This window comes from Diospyros lotus, chromosome 4, assembly GCF_014633365.1.
Source record: "Diospyros lotus cultivar Yz01 chromosome 4, ASM1463336v1, whole genome shotgun sequence".
NCBI classification, from domain to species: domain Eukaryota; kingdom Viridiplantae; phylum Streptophyta; class Magnoliopsida; order Ericales; family Ebenaceae; genus Diospyros; species Diospyros lotus.
The window spans coordinates 23,246,478-23,262,137 of NC_068341.1; the positions used below are offsets into that span (position 1 = coordinate 23,246,478).

The window sequence follows — 15,660 nt, forward strand, 5'->3', positions numbered from 1 at the left end:
AAAATGGAGTAGCAGAGCGGAAGATGAGACATCTCCTTAATGTGGCTCAGACACTCCTTCATCACACTCATGTTCCTAAAACCTATTGGGGTGAAGCCATTTTAACCGCGGCCTATGTCATCAACCGCGTTCCCTCCAAAATCCTAAATTACCGCAACCCATTCCTCATTTTTACCCGATTACTATTTGCGTACTCCTCTTCCTCTTCGTGTGTTTGGTTGTGTGTGCTTTGTTCATATCCCCAAAATACATTGAGATAAGCTTGATCCTCATGCCCTTCGATGTATCTTCCTAGGGTATTCTCCAACCCAAAAAGGTTATAAGTGCTATCACCCTCCAACTCGAAAGTTCTTTGTATCCAAAGATGTCTCTTTCCTTGAATCTCAGCCCTTCTTTGGCTCTCTAGACCTTGGTCCTCAGGGGGAGACTCGAGGAATTGAGGACCAAGACTCATTTGAAATTTTTCCCGTCCTAGTACCCAACTCCTGTCTAGTTCTAATCCTTCTTCCTCAACTGTTCCAGCCCAATCTCCTAACCCCTCTCCTCTACCTACAGAATGTACTGAACAAGCAGTTCACAGGCCATCCTCTCTAGTTCGGTTTAAGGGTTCTCCCTATGTGTTCAAAAGGAGGCAACCTATTGTGGAGTCTCGACCCTCACCAGCATTAGATCCAGGTACTGAAACTGCACAATCATCAGATTCATCCCTATCCAGCCCTGTTTATAATGATTGAAACCTACCAATTGCTATGAGAAAGGGGGTTAGAAGCTGTACTTTACACCCTTTAACTAATCACTTGTCCTATCATCGCTTCTCCCAAAACCACAAAAACTTCCTCACCTCATTAGACTCTATTGTTATTCCCAAGTCAGTAGAAGGGGCTCTAAAAGACCAGAATTGGAAGCAAGCCATGCAAGAGGAAATGAATGCCCTATATAAAAATTAGACATGGGAATTGATGCCTAGGCCTAAGGGAATCACTCCAGTTGGATGAAGATAGATATTTAATTTGAAATATAAATCTGATGGCACATTAGACAGGTATAAAGCTAGACTAGTAGCCAAAGACTATACTCAGTCTTATGGCATAGATTACCTTGAGACCTTTGCACCAGTGGCAAAAATGACAACATTGAGAATTCTTATATCCCTGGCAGCTCATTTTGGGTGGAAATGCAGCAATTAAACCTGAAGAATGCTTTCTTACATGGGGATTTAGAAAAGGAGGTATACATGGAAGTGCCTCCTAAACTTCAGAAAAGGGGTCCAAGTACAGTATGTAAACTTAAAAAGGCCTTATATGGACTTAAACAATCTCTCCGGGCATGGTTTGGCAAATTTTCTAAGGCAATGAAGTTTATGGGATATGCTCAAAGTAAAGGTGGAAAAGTTACAGTACTCTTAGTGTATGTTGATGATATAGTTGTGACTAGAAGTGATATGGAAAAACAACAGAGTTTAAAAAGGAAATTAGCTAAAGAATACGAGATCAAAGACCTTGGGGTACTTAAATATTTCCTAGGAATTGAGGTAGCCTACTCAAAGACTAGAATCTTTCAATCACAGCGAAAGTACATTCTTGATCTTCTAGCTAAAACTGGAATGACAGGAGAAAAGAGGTCCAGTATACCTATGGATCCTAATCTCAGATTGAAGGAGAACTCAGAGGGACAAATGGTTGATAAAGGGAGGTTCCAGAGACTTGTGGGCAAGCTAATATATCTCTCACATACTAAGCCTGATATTGCCTTTTCCAAACGAGGAGCACATGCAAGCTGTACGGAAAATCCTGAACTATCCAAAGGTAACACCAAGTAAAGGCATTTTGTTTAAAACAGGGACTGAATTGAATGTACAAGGATTCACTGATGCAGATTATGGTGGATCCTCGGTTGATAGGAGATCCACTACAGGCTATTATGTGTTTCTGGGGGGAAACCTAGTGTCTTGGAGGTGTAAAAAGCAAAGTGTTGTGACAAGATCCAGTGCAGAGGCAGAGTTTAGGGCAATGGCCCTTGGATTGTGTGAACTTTTGTGGCTTCGAATTATCTTAGAAGACTTGAAAATCAAGGTTCAAGGTACTTTTGACCTACTTTGTGATAATCAATCAGCTATTAATATTGCTCATAATCCAGTACAGCACGACAGAACTAAATATATAGAGATTGATCGGCACTTTATCAAGGAAAAATTGGATGCTGATTTAATTTGAATCCCATATGTGCCATCTGAAGATCAAGTGGAAGAAGTGTTGACTAGGTTTTGGTAAGCAAACTGAGAATGATTGATATCCACTCCCCAGCTTGAGGGGGAGTGTTGACTTATCAGAATGCTAAGAGATCTGCTTAGATTAGGAATGATTTCTAATTATCATTTAGGAATCTTTCCTAATTATCATTTGGGAATCTTTCCTGATTATGTCCATATGTATCTTAGTGTATATTTCCTTCTTTGTGTTTTAATTTGTTTCCTTAGAGATAGTTTCCTTTTTGATAGTTTCTATTTTTTATGTAAATCTCTACCTTTATAAGAGGACTTTTGTATCCATCAGAATTAATCATGAAAGCATAATTCTGAATTCCTACAATTTATATATAGTATCTCTACAATATAGTAACAATATATCTAGAGATGTATAGGATATATGCAGGATATATTATTTCCTTTTTTAGTAGTCTGAGTTCATGTATACATATATTATTTCTTGTCTACCCCCTTGCAATCTTACATGGCATCTAAAGGGATTCTTCACCAAACTTCTTGCCTTGGCACTCCCCAGCAAAATGGGGTTGTTGAACGGAAGAATCATCTCATTGAGACTGCATGCAAACTTCTTCTACATATGCATGTTCTCCTTCAGTATTCAGCTGATGCTATTTTGACAACATGTTATCTCATTAAGAAGACGCCATCCTTTTTCCTTGTTGACTAGGTCCCTCATTCTGATTTATATTCTCTTCCACCTCATATATTTGGGTGTAGCTATTTTGTCCACTTACTCCTAATCGTGATAAATTGCCTGCTCAGTCTCTCAAGTGTGTTCTCCTTGGTTATTCTCGTCTTCAAAAAGGATATCGATGATATTCCCCTAAGTTGTCTCAATATGTTATCTCTATTGTAGAAAACCATGTGCAGAAATATAGGAACAATTAGGCAGTTAGGAAAAATAACAACCACGACATAATTGATTCATTATACTATTATTTATTTTTCTAAATTAAGCAGTTTTTTCTGTATTTAACTGTCTCAACGGAGGCAGTTACCATTTGTAATATATATATATATATATATACATGTCCAATCTGAACAATAGATCAAAGAGTTTTATAGTCCAAATTTCTTCATGGTATCAAAGCATTTTTTATTAGAAAATTCCTCCACTGTTCTAATGGTATCCTCCACCACAACAGTCTCTACTTCTTCCTCTCAAGTTTTAGTTGTTCCTAGTTCTAATAGACATTCAGTTATGATGTTTATAAGAGGCGAAAGAAAAGATGACTATCTTAATGGTGGAGCCCCCAAACCGAATTCAACAAATTCGAAGTACAAGACATGAAAGGCATAACACAATAATGTAATGTCATGGCTTGTCAATTCCATGACTAATGAAGTCAGAGAAAATCTCATCCTCCACCAAACGACACAAGAAATCTGGGATGTCACTTACAGGAAAAAAGAAATCTGGGATGCCACAAATGAGACATATTCCAATACTAAAGACATAGAGGCGTTGTCAAGTAGACATCTCAGTCACCCAATATTTTAGTAGTCTAACTAAATAATGGCAGCAACTCAACATGTACAAAGTGACCTAAATGGACAAACACTTCATAAAAAGAAAAATTGAAGGTAGATTTCCTACATACCAAGGATCTACCGAAGGCTCAGTTTGAAGATGTGAAGATCCAAACTGAGCTTACTTCATATTTACAACCCAACTAGAGGGGGCGTGTAGAAAACCATGTGCAAAAATATAAGAACAGTTAGGCAGTTAGACAAAATAATAGAGATAGTTTAATTGATTTATTATACAGTTATTTGTTTTCCTAAGTTAAGTAGTTTTTTCCTGTTTTTTACTATCTCCATAGAGGCAGTTACCATTTGTAATATATATATATAGATCAAGAAGTTTTGCAGTCCAAACTTCTTCTATTGATGTCACCTTCTTTGAGCCCACCCTTTTCTTCTCTCAGTCCACTACATCGTCCGAGTCAATGTTCGTTAGTTTACCACTATTGGTTCCCTTATTTGATCTTGTTGAACAAAAGAGAAAAAAATAGAGAAAACCCTTTTAGGAGAAGAGAACTGTATGAGGTCTAGCCTTCTTCTATCGAGATTTAGTAAGGCTATACAATAATTAAAGTTAAAATTAAGGCCTAATTACAAGCTAATTGACAGCTAATACACACATGCTAATTACATGTATTCCAACACCCCCCCCCCCCCCCCCTCTCAAGCTGGAGCATATAGGTCATATGCACCAAGCTTGTTACTAATGAAACCAATACGAGGACCCCGAAGAGACTTAGTGAAGACGTCTGCCAGTTGATCGGCTGAATTGAAAAAGCTAGTGACAATACATTCAGATAAAATCTTTTCTCTGATGAAATGACAATTAATTTCTCTATGTTTGGTCCTCTCATGAAAAACATGATTTGAGACTATATGCAAGGCGGGTTGATTATCACAAATTTACTTCATTTGTGTCATCTCGCCATATTTTAATTCTTGAAGCAATTGTTTCAACCATGTAAGTTCACATGTTGCCAAGGCCATAGGATGGTATTCTGTTTCGACACTAGACCTAGCAACCACCTACTTCTTACTCTTTCAAGATACCAAATTGCCACCAATTATAACACAGTAACCAAAAATAGAGCAACTATCTGAGAGAGATCCTGCCCAATCGGCATTAGAATACTCAATCACCTGGGTATGACCCTTATCTTCATATATAACAATCCCTGACCTAGTGCGCCTTTGATATATCTGAGAATGTGAACAATAGCATCCTAATGATATCACATGGAGACTACAAAAACTGACTAACCACGCTAATAGCAAAAGAGATGTTTGGCCAAATGATAGTGAGGTAGTTTAGCTTTCCGACAAGTCTGCAATATCTATTAGGGTCAGATAATAACTCTCCCTATCCTCGTAAGAGCTTGATATTCGAGTCCATGGAAGTATCAACTAGTCTACAATCAAACATGCCAGCCTCCTCAAGAATGTCTAAGGCATATTTCCTTTGTGAAATAACCATGTCGCTTTTGGACTGGATCATTTCAATGCCAAGAAAATATTTCAACTTACCCAAATCTTTAGTCTAAAAACGGTTGAAGAGAAGTGTCTTCAGATGAAGAATACCATCTTAATCACTTCCAGTGATGACAATGTCGTCCACAAACGACTAGATAAATGCATCGACCATCTGATGAGTGGCGATTAAAAAAAAAGTGGTTTGTTTCACTACGAATCATTCCAAATTCTTGAAGACCTATATTAAACTGTCTAAACCAAGCTCGTGAAGATTGTTTTAACCCATAAAGAGAGCAACGAAGTTTGCATACTAATTCAGACTCCCCCTGAGCAACAAAACTAGGCGGTTGCTCCATATAGAATTCCTACTAAAGATCATCATGAAGAAAAGCATTCTTAATATCCAACTGATAGAGAGACCAATGATTCATCGAGACAATGGATAAAAACAAGCGCACGAAGGCAATCTTAACCACTGGAGAAAATGTGTCACTATAATCCAACTCGAAAATCTAAGTGTGCCCTTTGGCAACCAGGTGTGACGTAAGGCGATTAACATTTCCATTAGGACCAACCTTCACAGTATAGACCCAGCAGAAACCAACAATAGATTTACCAGGAGGAAAAAAAACCAATTCCCAAGTGCCACTAGAATGTAGAGCATCCATCTTATCAACCATGGCCTAGCGCCACCTTGGATCTAAAAGTGCTTCACTGGTAGTTTTAGGGACAGCAATAGAAGATAAATTGGACACAAAATCATAATAGGGTGAAGCCAAGCGATGATAGCTAAGGAAAGTGTATATGGGGTGAGGATTGCGGGTAGAGCGTATACCTTTTCGAGTGGTAATGGGCTTAGGAGAAGGATCAACAACTGGCTCAGAAGCAACTAGTTGGTCCAAGGTAGGTAAGGATGTCGAAGCACAAGGTGAGTTGGCAGGTTCTTCGTCAACAATCATAGGAGGATGTGGACAACGATGATAACCCTGAAGGGGAAGCTCGGGGCCAGTAGAAGCAGTATCTGAGGAGGGAGAACAAAGGTAAGGAGTAGGAAGAACCTCAGAAACTATGCGACTCTCAACAAGAGAGGAGAGAAAGAAATGAGATGTCTCAAAAAGATAACATCAATAGAGATGAAATAATGTTTCTTATCAGGAGAGTAACACCGATGCCCTTTCTGAAGTCGAGAGTAATCAAGGAAAATGCACTTGATAGTCTTGGCAAAAAGTTTGGGATGGCTAGGGGTCATGTCATGAACAAAACAAGTGTAACCAAAGACACGAAGTGGAAGTAGATAAAGACTCTGAGTAGGGAAAAGAATGGAGTGAGGGACCTCATGCTATAAGATGGAAGAAGGCATTCAATTAATGAGGTAACATGCAATGAGAATAGCATCAGCCCAAAAATGGAAAGGAACATGACTATGCAGTAAAAGAGTGCAAGCGGTTAAATGACAGTTTTTGCGCTTTGCAACTCCATTCTGCTGGGGTGTATAGGTACAAGAGGATTAATGTAAAATACCCTGAGAAGCCATGAAAGTAGTGAAAGGAGCTGAAAAATATTCTCTAGCATTGCCACTACAAAAGGCACGATATAAATATTAAATTGAGTTTGAATTTCAGCACAGAAATCCTTAAAAAAGTTATGGAACAATTAAGAGCACATGTCAATTTACTAACAGAAGCAAGATTAAAGGGGCTTCCAAGAACATATAAAACAAAATCTAAGGGTAACAAAAGGAGCGGTTGGGCTTGACCAATGCCTGTAGCAAATGTTTTGGAACCATTGGCAAGAGTAACAGTTGGCAAACATGAAGAAGTAGAGAGAGAAGAAAAAAGACTTTGGTTACCAAAGAGATGATCGATTGCACCAAAATCGAGAACCCATGGTCTAGGAATGGTAGACCGAGTAATACAAGCAATAGAATTACCAGTGTGCACCACAGAAATAGTAGATGACGATGCAGCCTACTTACAAGCCTGATACTGAAGATAGTCCCCATAATCATTTCAAGTCAAAACAAGAGACGAAGAAGAATGATTCTTAGAAGATTCTATGGGGGAATTAACAGCAACAGACTGAGCCAGATTAGCAATGCGTGACGACCAACCATGCAGTTTGTGGCACTATTCTCAAAGATGTCCCCACTTATGACAGTAATTGCATTTAGGGTGGTTACCTCATTGTGAGTTACCACCTCAATTGTTCCCTTCCTCTCCTCAACCAAAAGTTTGTGACGCCAAGACAAAGAACTCAACCTGAGAACCATCGATGACTGAAGATGAGGAAAAAAACCCGAAGAAGTCTAGCAAAGTCATCTTCTAGCATCAGAACAGTGGAACTGGATAATATTTGATCTCGGACTAGAGCAAGTTCATATCGAATGGCAGTCAATCCCAAAACCATAAAAAACTTATCCCACTACTGCAACTCTTCTTTTGCAGTATTACCAACTGGTAATAAAGAGTTTTAACTCTTCCTTCAAAGATTCTAAGAGGTCAAGAAATTCAGACATATCCATATCCTGTTACTTTAAATGAACAATAGTGGAAACAACAGAATAGAGACGTTTGATATCATTAGTATAAAAAGATTTGGCCTTTTTTCATACCTAAACATAAGTCTTGTATGCCTTGTAAATGATATATAGTTTTGTATCAATGGTTTGCCATAACATATTACAAAGAAGACCATCGGTCTTCTTCCACGTTGCTCTCTTAGCATCGAGAATTTGATCGGCTTTCTTATTCAAGTGATCTTCCATTCCTAGACCCATAAACCATAACTCAACATAAGCAGCCCAAGACATGTAAATAGTACTTCCAACTAGCTTTTCAGAAGTAACAACAAGTGAGGAAGAAAAAGGCGAAGAGAACCCTGCAGATTTAGATCCAGAAGTGATTGAAGATGCTGTGCACTCCATATTTTGGATGGAAGGTAGCTCTGAAAAAACAGATCCAAGGCAAAACAGGGCTAAATAAGATGCCAACGAGTTATTGGAGTGTCAAAAAGGCATGGCGACAAAGAGGCAGAGGCTCGCCAGAGCTCCAGCTATGATAGACAACAGTGAACGATGATGAAACCACCGAAATCGAGACAGACTAAGTGAGACGAATCCAACTATGGTCACAACATTGTGATCGGGGATTGGATCGTCGGGGGGTAGGCCGAAAAAGGGGCGGGAAACTCAACGACGACATTGGTTCTGGCAACCGATGGCCAGAAAAAAGGGAGATTCAGGCAAGGCAACACCAACGAGGAGAGAGAGAGAATGGGAGGCGAGAAAAAATAGAAAATTTAGGGTTTTTCTCCCCCTGGCTCTAATACCATGTTGAACAAGAAAGAAAAAATAGAGAAAACCCTTTTAGGAGAAGAGAACTATATGAGGTCTAGCCTCCTTCTATTGAGATTTATAATAAGGTTATACAATAATTAAGGCTAAGATTAAGACCTAATTACAAGCTAATTGACAGCTAATACACGAATGCTAATTACATTTATTCCAACAGATCTTTGATCTCCATCTTCCTCCTCCTCTATGCTTGATCACCCAAATCTTCAAACATACTAGCATTGTCCTCAACCTGTGGACCCACTGGAAGAGCCATTAGTAGAAGCATCATGAGACCATAACTAATCTTAATGGACCATTGCCTTAACCTTCCGTGTTGATTAGTCTGCCCTTCTCTAGTTCCCCTCTTGATCTTGACTTGCCCATTACCCTTCCAAAGGTACTCGTCACTGTACTACCCAGTAGCCCATCTCAAATTTTTTTAGTTATCATTCATTGTCCCCTGGTTATCATGTCTTTGTTTCTTCTTTCTCTTCGATTTCCATTCCTAACAATGTTTTAGAGGCTCTTTCTCATCCGAGGTGGCGTGATGCAATGGTTGAAGAAATATCTACCTTAAATTTTATGGGACTTGGGACTTAGTATCTCTTCCTCCAAGTAAGTCCACAATTAGTTGTTGTTGGATTATACTATCAAGGTTGGACCAGATGGCCGCATTAATAGTCTCAAGCCTTGACTTGTCGCTCCAGGCTACACTCAAATTTTTAGCCTTGACCATGGGGATACCTTTTCTCTTGTGGCCAAAATCTCATATGTTTGATTGTTCCTATCTTTGGTTGCTATGTACAATTGACCTCTTCATCAACTTGATGTCAAAAGTGCCTTTCTTCATGATAGACTTACAGGAGGAGATTTATATGAAACAACTGCATGGCTTCGTTGCTCAAGGGGAATCTAGGCAAGTATGTTGTCTACAGAAATCCCTTTATGGCCTTAAACAATCTCCTCAAACTTAGTTTGGAAGGTTTAGTCAAGTTGTCATGAAGTTTGGGTTACGTCAAAGTGGAGTTGATCATTCAATTTTTTATTGCTTTAAATCTAATCATCACATTCTTCCGGTGGTGTATGTGGATAACATTGTTATTACTGGGGATGATGATGCAAGCATCATTGAGTTGAAAATGCATCTCCAACAACACTTTCAAACCAGGGATTTGTGTCACGTGAATATTTTTTGGGTATTGAAGTGGCACGATCAAAGGCTGTATCTATATCTTTTAGAGAAAATATGAATTGGATAGGTAGAAGAAACAAGGATGCTTGAATGCAATCCATTAGATACTCCTATGGATCCAAATATCAAGTTGTTACCAAGACACGGAGAGCCTATTTCTAACCTTGGGTGTTAACGTTGGTCAATTGGCAAACTCAACTACTTTACAGTAAATTGTCTTGATATTTCATTTGTTGTCAATGTTGTAAATCAATTTCTAGATTCACCTTGTGATAACCACTTGGACGCAATGATCCATATCCTTCAGTATATTAAAAGTGCCATTGGTCGTGGTATACTGTGTAAGGATCATGGTCATAATCAAATTATGGCATACACCAACACTAATTGGATAGGCTCTCCTAGTGGCATGTGGTCCACATCTAGATATTATGTATTTGTTGGTGGCAACCTAGTCTCTTAGAAAAGCAAGAAACATAGTGTTTTCGCCAGATCTAGCATAGAGGTTGAATGTAGAGATGTGGTCCTAGCAAAGTGTGAGTTGATATGGTTGAAACAACTAGTTGGGGAGTTAGGAGTAATTAAAATAAAGTCTATGCAGTTAATGAGTGACAATCAAACTGCAATGTATATTGCCTCTAATCTCATGTTCTATGAAAGAACCAAACACATTGAAATTGTTATTTAAGAAAAGTTGCTTTCAAGAGATATTGTCACATTGTGGTTTCTCAGGATCAATTAGTTGATTTGTTCGCTAAGTCTATCAGAGGTCCTCGTGTGAGCTACATGTACATCAAGCTAGGCATGGTTAACATCTATGCTCCAGCTTGAAGGGGAGTGTTAAGATATGATTCATATATAGTATTCTATAACATTGTAACCATATATCTTGAAACAAATAAAATATATGTATGAGATATATAGAATATATGTAGGAAAGATTATTTCCCCTTTTAGTAGTCTAAGTTCATGTATATAAAAGCTATACACACCACTCAATGGTGAAGGAAAAAGATACAATGATCTATCACAGGTCACATAATTGCTACTCTATCATTCACATCTTCAATGAGCAAACAAAATTGAAAATGAAACAAGAATGACTAAAACTAGTATCTTAGTATTGCATTCACGTTCAAGATTTAGCTATGTTGAGAAAGGAAAGGAAGCACCAAAGCTAACTATACACATATATGCATATGTATGTTCAAAAGATTGGTTGAAATAAAAAAGAAGGATGGTCAAACCGAGTACAATGATTGCAGTAACCCCACAATTGAACAAGGCTTACTCCCCAACCGCCGCACCCCATGCATTTGTTTAGCATGGATGATTGATCACCCCAATTCCCAATAGGCACACCTTTGGACTCGGTGCTTTTAGAATGTTGTGAGTTGACCTGATGCAATGAATTGGGGTACTCCCACTGTGATATATGGGTCCTCGTATTGTAGTAGTACTTTTGACCTGCATATTAAAGATTCTAGTTTGAGAAATTTATAGGGGCCATAATGAAACTACTAACCTAATTATTGAAGGCACCCTCCCGTAACATGGATTTTAATTCCTCAACAGTTAAGAGAGCAAGGAATGCATAATGTGCAATCAGCTTCAAAAATTAACATCATGAAAGCTAACAACTCAAATATCATCAATCATCATCATCATCAACTACCCTATCCTACCCAAGTTAGGGTCGGTGGCACAACATTCATAGTGTCATTGACTTCTAATGGTCAAATTGACAATAGAAATCCATTAAACGAGCAATGTAATAAAATTTTACATCAAATGCCCTTCCTAATGCAACCTCTTGTGAGAGAATAATGAAATAAAGTTTCAACACAATCTTCATATAAAAAAATTCACGAGATGATGGTGAACTAAGATAATTGATATGGTCATATTTTATCACATAGTTGAAACTGAATTAGAAAGACAAATTAGTCATGGGCGTCCATTCTAAGAGCAAAGATGGTCGAGACAAACAATGTGCAATGTGCATGGGAGTCAATTGTCACTTTAAACAAAAACATCTCATAAAAAGTCATGTGAGGGGATGGAGAAGTGAGACATGAAGAAAGAGAAATGGGGAGTTCTTTGAAGTGGGATGTAACAACTAAAGGTTGAACTATAAATCTATACATATTGTCTAACTTATGGGCACATAATTATCTTTTATCACATAAAAAGTAGGACATAAATTTAATTTCTATAAAATAATGAGGCGCAATCATGACTGCATAAGAAAAATATATATTCCTATATTGGGTTGTCTTGAGGCACAAATCTTTGGTAAAGTGTTGGACAATTTTATAGCCTAAAAAACACGAAGGAAGTAGTTCAAGTCTGCTGGCTAACATAACCTAATTTCTCATAGAAGTTAATTATATGAGCCCTTACTGTAAGAGATCAATCACATAATTGGATGAAATGCTTTGTGAAAAAATAGCAAGAGCCAAGAAATTTTCATTAACTTTAAGCTAGAGCCAAACTTCATTAGACATACTCCTCCCTCCCTTCCTCCCTAATAAACTAATGTGTATTCCATTCACCATTTTCCACATTATGCCTTCAAAGAGTAACACAGATACATGAGGCAGACCTGTTGTCTCATCCAATACCTCCTGCCAATCTTCTGGAAGTGATACAGGTGAGGGAGTATTTCCATTATTAGCTGCCACAACAGGTCTTCCCCACTGACTTATCCCAGAACGTTCATTATAATAGTATGGGACGCCACTTGCAGGATCCTTTGCCTCAACCTACATGAGAATTTATAGAAATCAAGATCAGAATAAATAAATGTAAGCAAAAGCCAAAGCCCAGGAAATAATGATTGACGAAACAACAAAACAACAACTAACTTTTGGAAGAAAAATAAACAAGAAAAATCATCGCCTTCAATTGCGAATCTTCAGCCACACACAAATATCAAGAAAGTCATTCCAGTAAAAAGAAAAAGCTCAAGAAAAATATCACTAAGAGAAGCCACCAGAAAAATACAAAAAAATATATATTTAAGATTAACCCAACATTTTTCTCTTTCTGACTAGAGAGAATATCAAGGGTAAGCTTTATAAGGGTGCTCTTTCATGACCAAAAGATCATAGGTTGGAGTTATGAAAATAGCCTCTTTGCAAAATGCAAAGGTAAGGTTGCATACAAAAAAGACCCTCCCCTGACACTTGCCAGTGGAAGCCTTCTTCAAAGGGGACGACCTTTTTTGAAAGTACAAATATCACTAACCTATCAAGCATAAAAAGAAAAATGTATCATGAAGGAAGCCACCAGAAAGTGGGAAAACATAAATAGACCCAGAAAGCAGAAAGAACCAACTGCCCAAAAATAAAAAGAAAAAAAATTCTGCACAAATTGACCGCTCTCTCTCTCTCTCTCTCTCATTGTGTATGTGGATTAGATTTTCCAAACTTACCCTCCATATTTTTCTCATAATGGATGTACAGGAGCCTATACATCCAGACTTCAACGCAGTTAATGGTACACATTGTGGTTAAAAGAAAATATTTTCCAAATACTACATACCACTCATTGATGTATTTCAGCAGATAATGTTGTCTGAGTTTTGTCTGGGTTTTCTTTTTGTAATAATTGAGCCTGAATGTAATCAAATATTGATAAAGATATTAGAAGTAACTAAATTAAGATATGCTTACATCCACAGCTTTCTATGTGGATATCAGTATCAAATAAGCCACCTATAATCCATGTTCAGATTCATGATATTCAATATCTTGGAGGCCTAGTTTCCAGCAAAATAAAAAGAATATTATGTGATTTGGCCATCCAAAAGACAGAAGAACATAGAAACTCTTCAACTTAAGCAATAATCAAAAAAGCATATATCTAGTGTTACATGTATATTATACAGTCTGAAGAACATTGTTACGACCCTAGGATTTGCCTAGGGTCTAGGAAGGAATTTGGTAAGAATTAGAGGTAGATAGGGCAGAAAGGAAGGGAAGAACAAAACTGACAGACCTGAGGAAGAAGAGAGAAAGATGGGAGAGAGAACTAGGAGAATTGAGAGAGGGAAAATGAGAGAATTCAAATCATTCATTCCGCTCACTTCCTCTAACTACTCAAGCCTATTTATAGGCTTACAATGGAAGATGCTGACAACAACAACAGAAAATGCAACTAATAGGAAAAACACATGACATGTACTACTAATATATCCTTGGGGTCGTGACAAACATATAATAATAGGTTTAAGTTTCAGCTCTGGTCAAGAAGACCTACTCCAGATCACTCAAGTGACTGTCTTTCTATCTAAGCAACATCCTGTTTAAAATCAAGCCATCTCCCTTCTCATGGCCTTTGATCTCTCTTGTCCTCTTGGTGTGAGTTGCAAATTATCAGACAATATAAAGCTATTCGTTTCATTTTATCTTCTATTAGAGCACTCCAAGTTTAGCACAGATGAACTCAATATCTGCAATAAAATACTCAATTCAATTGAATTGTTGGATCTCAAAGGAGATTCTGGATACTTTTAAATCAAAGCAGTTATTTCTCTGTTTCATCCAATCACTAATAACTTGATTTTTTTTTTTTAATTGTAGACAGATTGTATCCCTTATTATTAACTAATGCATTATAACATCCTCATCACGTTGCACAGTGCACGCTCAATCTGCTGAACATGTTATTTCTTTATTCCACTATCTTATGTACCACGGTAAAGACCTAAGGCTACCATTAGTCATCACATTTTTTTCCTTTTATTTTGGAGAAAGTTGCAGTCAACTTAAAACATCTGCTTCAGCATAGAAAGGCACAAAAATAGAATACATCCTAGCAACTTTCTGTCACATCCATCCTACCATATAATTATGCCAGCTCCTGTTAATTCCCTAGTGTAACAAGCATATGTCATGTGATAAGAGCAGGGGAGGGCAACCGGGTAATGGTCTATTAGTAGAAGGGGGTAACACTGTAATAAAGGAGATAGGCGGTTAGAAGAATAGAAGTACGTAGAAGCTTGGTAGTTAGCCGCATGTATTTCAAATGTTGGCGCCACTCCTTGAGGAAGGTATATAAGCCAACACACGCTGCTGAAGCAGATCATCTTGGAATAAAATTGGATCATATTCCCCTCCTCTCTTTTCCCTGAATTTCTTTCTCTTCCGGTTCATAATTCCCACGCAATTCAGAATTGCGGGAGAGGCATTTGTCAGAGTAGAGATCTGACAATCTGGTATCAGAGCAAGTTCGTGGGCGATCGGGAGGGCCATCGCAGACGGAACCAGGATGAAACAGATGGAGGCGCAACTTCAGCAGGTGACGGTGTCGGTATCTGAGATGCAGATTAGGATGGACACGTTTGAAAATTCGGTGAAAAGAAGGATCGATGGAGCGGTAAACTTGTGGCGGGAGGAGAGTTGGTCACAAACTGCTCGATTAGAGGAGCAGATGTGAGAACAAAACCAAACTCTCCGAGATCACATGCATCAGTTTATGCCGATGCTTTCGCGCCAAACTCAGGTACGAATCTCACCTGAGTTTCCTCCGAGGGAACATTCGAAACCGATCCTAAATGATTGAGGAGGTAATAGCAGATCAGAGGGATCTGCTGAACTGGAAATAGAGCAACTGATGATGGAAGAAAACGCGGGTGTCAGGAGGTCGGGCGTTGCACGAGGATTGAACCAGATCGGTTCGTTGATGCCGCGAATGGAGATTCCCTATTTGATGGCCAGAATCCGCAATGGTGGGTGAGGCGATGTGAGAGTGTGTTTCATCTCTACAATGCGACTGAACTACAAAAGGTGATTTGTAAGTCAGCGTGTATGGGATTCTATTGGCAGACGCAGGGGGAAGACTTTGAAGCTGACTTAAGACTCCACGGGT

The 15,660-nt window shown here is 38.3% G+C and overlaps 1 protein-coding gene across 1 annotated transcript in view; it reads right to left on the reverse strand.

The window, feature by feature from the left end:
- Nucleotides 1-15,660, reverse strand: part of LOC127798728 (uncharacterized) — a 73,677-nt gene that overhangs the window by 15,938 nt on the left and 42,079 nt on the right. The window contains exons 10-11 of the mRNA XM_052332293.1: nucleotides 12,392-12,551; nucleotides 11,034-11,253 (exon numbers count right to left, since the gene is read on the reverse strand). Of these exons, the coding sequence (XP_052188253.1) occupies nucleotides 11,034-11,253; nucleotides 12,392-12,551 (380 nt within the window). The remainder of the gene's footprint in view (nucleotides 1-11,033; nucleotides 11,254-12,391; nucleotides 12,552-15,660) is intronic.